This window comes from Triticum dicoccoides, chromosome 5A (assembly GCF_002162155.2).
Source record: "Triticum dicoccoides isolate Atlit2015 ecotype Zavitan chromosome 5A, WEW_v2.0, whole genome shotgun sequence".
In the NCBI taxonomy this organism is placed as follows: domain Eukaryota; kingdom Viridiplantae; phylum Streptophyta; class Magnoliopsida; order Poales; family Poaceae; genus Triticum; species Triticum dicoccoides.
This window is the reverse complement of record NC_041388.1, coordinates 499,339,402-499,345,567: the sequence shown is the minus strand read 5'-3', so window position 1 is coordinate 499,345,567 and position 6,166 is coordinate 499,339,402. Positions and strand designations below refer to the sequence as shown.

General features: G+C 45.2%; 1 protein-coding gene across 1 annotated transcript; it reads right to left on the bottom strand.

Moving 5' to 3' along the window:
- Positions 1–501: 501 nt before the first annotated feature.
- LOC119302401 (rho GTPase-activating protein 4-like) lies at positions 502–5,432 on the bottom strand. The gene is made up of 5 exons (XM_037579439.1): positions 4,490–5,432; positions 2,255–2,375; positions 2,036–2,155; positions 1,401–1,631; positions 502–1,305 (listed from the first exon to the last, which is right to left on the bottom strand). The coding sequence occupies exons 1-5, from the start codon at positions 4,891–4,893 to the stop codon at positions 736–738; spliced, it is 1,446 nt and encodes a 481-aa protein (XP_037435336.1). The 5' UTR covers positions 4,894–5,432; the 3' UTR covers positions 502–735.
- Between the last annotated feature and the right edge of the window lie 734 nt (positions 5,433–6,166).

Below are 6,166 nucleotides of genomic sequence, written 5' to 3'. Positions count from 1 at the left end.
CTTGACTCCAAGGAGTTGCAGCGTTCAGGTCGGCTTCGCCCAATCCCGGAACAGAGTTGTGAAATGGAGTGGATCCGAACAGGCCCTTACTCACCAGCTCCTGCTCCCTGACCGGTGGACCGCGACAATTGACCCACTAGTCAGGAGTGACGTGGGCGAAGACTAGTCTGGTACTGCCTCTGTGGGCTGTGACGGTGGTGCAGGCCCACCTGAGAGGGGGTAAAGGTTAAGACCAAGACAAATTTATTTATTCATTTTATGATTGCTTTAACAGGGAATAAATTCCTGAACTGAACCTGTAGAACTTTTTGTGGCCAAAGTATATCATCTACTCCTACTTTTGAAATCAAAAGGAAGGATGATATCAGCAACCGTGTACATATTCTTTCTGAAAAGATCATAGTGGGTTAACAGTTGATCATAGTGGATAAGAGTGAAAGATAGCCACCGGAACAAGATGCAAGACGCAATGAGAATCTCGGAGTTTTCAACAAACTTTTGTACAGCGGAAAGCAACGGCCTGTGTTTAATTTACTCAAAACGGTGAGAAGTATAACTGATAAGCAAGATACAAATGTTAGCGTACGTGTGGAAGCAAATCAAATAAAGGAATACAACGATCATGACCTGACAGGAAGTGAAAACCACATCAAAATTCGGTCGATCCTATAGGCAGGAACACACCGGGTCAGTCATCTACGACACAAGAGAGTTGACAGTAGCATCTGAGCTCATTCATCTCCACGCTTCTATCCGTTCGACCGTGGAGTTTAACCGGCTCACGATGCTTGCACCTCGTGATTTTTTCTCGGTTGGAGGAGCGACGGCGGGTGTTCCGGACTGCCCCTTGCCCTTCCTTGTCCTCCTACTACTATTCAGGCTACGGCTCCCATTGCCTTGCAGTGAGTTCAGTGCTGCAGCCAAGGAAATATCAGTGGTGGCTGAAGCAGCAGGTAGAGGTTGGGACCATCGACAAGAGCCCACTGTGTTCAATATCTGGCCAGAAGGTGCAGAGTCTCCTCCGGTAGGATTGGTCTCGTTAGGCTTGTCTTCGGTGCTGTGTGCAGGGCTGTTCAAAAGGGGTTCCTCGCTGAAGAAAGAAGGACGCCTTGATCCTTCCGCACGGTGAGAATCAACGGCGAAGCCAGGGTTATGATGCCCGTTTTCATCAGACGGGTCCTTTTGGGGCAAAGACACATCGTCCAGATTGGACTCCTCTCTATCCTTCAGGGTCTTCTCTATTAGCATCTTGAGAAAATTCATCACTTGGACTGCATACATTAGTGCAGTCAAAGGATCTGCCATCTGCATGATATTGTCACCAGTAAGCTCCTAACCATATGATTATCAGAATTTAGCAGTAAACATATTGCCAGTTTGCTGCTAGGACGATTTGTCACCTGAGTCATATTTGGTGCAAAAACCATAGCAATGTTTCGAGTATTCATCTTGTTTATCTTTTCTTCTTGGACGACATCAGCCATCAAATTAACGGCCCAGTCAAGTAAGGCCGCTTCAGCTAGTGGGAGGCATTTGGCAACCCGAGCACAATCCTCTTCAGATTGGCATTGCATCACCTGTTCAGGTGGAATAGGGTCCAGCACCCCGCTCGGCAGTTCTCTAAACCATGCCTGGAAAGGATTGGAAAGCAGATGAGATGATGACCTACCTTTTGTCATCAAATATGTCGGCAAGCAAGTAAAGTTTACTAGCTCAAGAGAATAAACAGTCAATGTCAACATAGTTGACAGCAGCCATAACTGGTTCCAAAAGCAAGATTTTATTCTGCAACAGAAGATTGCTCAACTTGTATATTTAGAATAAACAATAAACCTGTGACAATATCTTTGTGAAAAAAATCAAAGATTAGTTTCCACTCAGAAAGGACGTCTGTATTCTCCGATAGGTGTTGATATAAATTTCCACCGATGAATATAATCACAACCATTAATAACTCTCTGATTACTATACATATGCTTAGGAAACTACTGATTTCAACAGAATCACATAGCTTACATGAAAAAAAGAAACTTACTTTTATTAGACCTGACAAACAGTGGACATCAATACCATACGGCACGATTCCGCTGTTTAACCGGTCTCTCACAAGCTCCTCCTGGCTATTCTCTGGATTTATACGAAAAATACCTTCTGCCTGCACATTACAAGCAAGATGATATTTACTTGTCAGAAAAAAGCTACAAACACGTACAAAAAGCAAGTAATACTCAAACTCATTACTGAAAGGCCATACCCGAAGACCACCTTGTTCATAAAGACGTCTCTGCATCATCAAGAGAATTGTCGGAACACTGTTTCCTCTGGGATCATACGAACACTGCATTGATTCTGTTGAAACTCCAAAGACACTTGCGCTGCATTTTAAGTTTCAATCAGCTGAAGGACAGCAACAACCAAAGTAAACAAAATATGCTGCAAAGTTAAGGATGCAAGAACCAGATTTCAATATTTTAGACGGTTCCAAAACAATTTATAGCAACAATGGCATGAATGTAAGGATGCAAACAATTCTATTCTAATTTAGGCACTGCATATGCTGATTTGATAATCTGAGAAACTATTTTCTGAATTTTTCAGGAAATTTGGCCGTTCAAGAATTTTTCCTATGGCTGAATGAGCATGACCATATACTTCAGTTTTATTGATAAACTACCATAAATCCTCCGGTTGGACGAGCTCCTATTGGTGTTTGTGCCACATTATCTTGTATTGAAGATACTACTCTAGGTCCCGTCTTCCTATAAAGTAGAAACTGCGTATGGAGCCATTTCCTCCATTCTTTCTAGACATTCTAGAAAGACTGAAACAAAAAATACTAAACAATGCACCCCTATGCACTTTCATAGCAAGCATAAGCAAATATTTAATACATAGCACAAACAGAAGCGATAAGGGAGCGTGAACTTTAAACTTATCAGGTAAGTTCTTTTCCCTATTGAAAAATGTAAGTACTGCTTTAGAAATAAGAAATTGGAACCAGTATTAAAAACATTGGTAATTTCAAAATGAACTGAAGAACATTAAATTATTTTGGTAGTTTTATGAAAGTCAAAAACGAACTGAAATAAAAGGAAGGGATGAAAACGGAATACAAGCACATCAGTAGTATTTAAGGAAGCTGCCAGACCGAATGGCCACCATTAAGATTGAAAAATTCTAGAACACTTGTGTTTATTTTCTCTGTCTAGCTATAAGCTTTTAGTACTAACTAAAGAAGCACCCGTGGCAATGGTTTTCGAGATCTGTGGCAATGGTTTTCTACTTAGACTAGCCACAATGGAGAGTAACATACATTAGTAACATACACGTATTCCTAGACTATGTTACTACCTTCATAGTGCGTAGTAACATAAGTGTGGTAACATGCATAGCTTCATTTATTAGGTTATAGACTCATATTGCATTGGGACATGTGATGTTATACTCCCTCCATTCCACAATGTAGTGCTTCCTCTATCCACGTGCTTCAACTTTGACCGTAAATTTAACTACCAAGACCGATTGCGGCGGGAGCAAAAATTATATCAGCGAATTCGTATTCGAAAGAAGTTTTCAATTATATAATTTTTTCTTCCGCCGCAATTGGTCTCGTTAGTTAAATTTATGGTCAAAGTTGGACCTCGGGAAGCGCGGGCGCACTATATTTTGGAATGGAGGGAGTAGTAACTAGCTAAGTTACTACTACTACCTCTCTCCTCATTAACTCATTGCCACATAAGCAAATTTGCTGAGTTGAACTCGATGTTACCGTTGAAGTTACTCCCACTGTGGCTAGTCTTACAGCAACTATGCTGATTACATTTACACCAGCCTCATTAAGAAGCAAAAATAACAGTTCATTTACAGCCTTGTTTAATGCTTTTATCATGTTTTGTTTCGATTTAATGAGGTAAGAAGCTACATGAAAATCTCACACTATCAGGTAAGATTACATCTAGTGACATGATTGACCAATTATTAATAGAACATGGAGAGGTTGCAAAAGTAACAAGTTGTGCACATAATTGATCTACCACAGTATAAATCCGGCTACGGCTGCCCAACAAAAAGGGGCTCAAATTATAATGCACTAAAATAAAATTGAGTCGAGTAGAGTGTAACATTCCACCTGAAAACGCCAAAAACAGGGAACTAACATTCCACCTGAAAAAAGAAAATGGAATTCCCTCTCTGCTAAATAAAAGCACTGGCGTAGAGAAAGAGAGAGAGAATCACACCAGATAAAATCCAAATATGCAAACAGCGCCATTTATTGCTTAAGACTAGTAGTACATTTGTGTAACTACCCCATTTCAAGCTAGTAGGATTTTAATTCCAGAAGTTATACGAAGCAGGCGTTAAATTCAAATTCAAATCATTGAAGGAAAAACACCAAATTCAGACAGGAATTATAAACTGATCGCTCAGATGCCCTCGGATTCAGAACAAAATCACATGGTTGAATTGATAAAGAGAAGCAGAGACAGACCTGGCACTGGGAGCGCGGCGGGGCACCTCGGGTTCGAACTCGACGGGCAGCCCCAGGAATCCATGGAACCTGTCAAAGGTGACATGCGCCACGTGCTGCACCTCCGTCGGCCACCCGATCTCCATCGCACAACCTTCGCCTTGGTCGCCCTCCTCCCTGCAACCGAGAAACGACTTCCGCAGCAGCGCAAGCAGCAGCGCCAAGAAAGACCACCGCTCCTCTTCCTCCGATCCTTGTACCTCTCGCTCAGTCCGTCCTGCGGATCCTGTAGGGCTCTCTCCGCTGCCGCCTCTCTGCAGCACGTCGCTGTCGGCATTGGCTAAATAGCGCAGGGAGGAGGAGGGGCCGCGGCTTGCGGGGGAAGCGAGGTTGGTCGCGCCCCGGAGAAGCGCCACCTCCGTCATTGCTTCCTCCTTTTCCCTGCCCTGCTCTGAAAATCTGGCCCTTGTGAGCTGTAATCTGGTGCGGCTTGGGGGCCGAGCCGAGTGGGGATTTCCTGGAGTGGGCCAAATGCAGCGGCGAGGAATGATTGGGGACTCTTGTAGTGGAGTTCTTGGTGGATCGCTCGCTATTCAAGACGTGTTTCTGTGCTTGCGATTAGATGGGATCCAAATCCACGACGGAGATGCAACCAATGAATCGATTGAATGGGGGGAAACAATCGGAGCGCCGTGAATGTACGACGAAAGAAGGGATTTTTCTCAGCTCCAGACGGGGTCTTTGGCCCAGAAGAGATGCAATTTTTTTGAGCTGGGGGCGACCTAATCTAATCAGCGGGGATGTTTGGTCGAGAAAGGATGGGATTCTGAGGAGTTGGAGTTGGATTGAAGGGAGGGGGTGGGATTGGGATTGGGACCAGCTCGTCATCATTCCTCTGGTTAGTGTTCCTGCTGCCCCCTTCTTTTTAGGATGTGCACGCACGGAGGAACATGCTTCTCGCTTCTTGTTCACGCGTGCGCATTTCCTCTCTGTTCAGGCCTGCCATCCTCGTTCCTTCCCAAGGAAAGGTAATTTCTAAAGCATCTCCAACAAAATTAGGCCAAACTTCAACACAGCGGCCCAAGCGAACATCGATTTCGTCCTTTTTATCCGTTTGAGTTGTCAAAACAGACAGCAGATGCAGCCGGACAGCACATATGTGCCCAATGCGGAAGACGCATTTCAAACGGACAAGAAAGACGTGAACCAAGAAGTGAATCGTTGCCGGCGGTGGCGGAGCTACCCAGAAATTGTTGAGCGGGCCGAGCCAGCCCAACATGAAGGAAACACACATTTTTTCTCTCAAGAAGGCCTAATTTTTCATATACTCTTTAGTGTTTTGGACATGGGCTGGGCGGGCCATGGCCCATTTGGCCTTGTTGTAGCTCCGCCAATGATCGTCCGGCCAGGCGTGCTGTAGTTGCCATCGAGACGTGCGCCAAGCAGGGAGGACGCAGCCTCAAGCCCGGTGCCCCGTCAGACCGGCTACTACGGAGAGTAGCTGTGCACGGACAGATGCCAAGCCTCTGCCAGCAGGGACGGCGGGGATGCGCTGGATCTACGCCGTGAGCACCCACCTGCACCAGCGAGCACCTGCCCCATTACGCTCGCCTCGCCGCGGCGGGGGAACACGTGCACACCGTCGCGCACCACCAAGGACGGTCGCGCACCCGTGGCCACCATCAGTCACGTCGTCTG

Coding starts and splice junctions, on each gene's coding strand:
- LOC119302401 (XM_037579439.1), bottom strand. CDS start 4,893: ATGACGGAGGTGGCGCTTCTCCGGGGCGCGACCAACCTCGCTTCCCCC. Junction 2,376..4,489: donor CGCCGCGCTCCCAGTGCCAG/GTCTGTCTCTGC, acceptor CTTAAAATGCAG/CGCAAGTGTCTTTGGAGTTT. Junction 1,306..1,400: donor TTGCACCAAATATGACTCAG/GTGACAAATCGT, acceptor AATATCATGCAG/ATGGCAGATCCTTTGACTGC.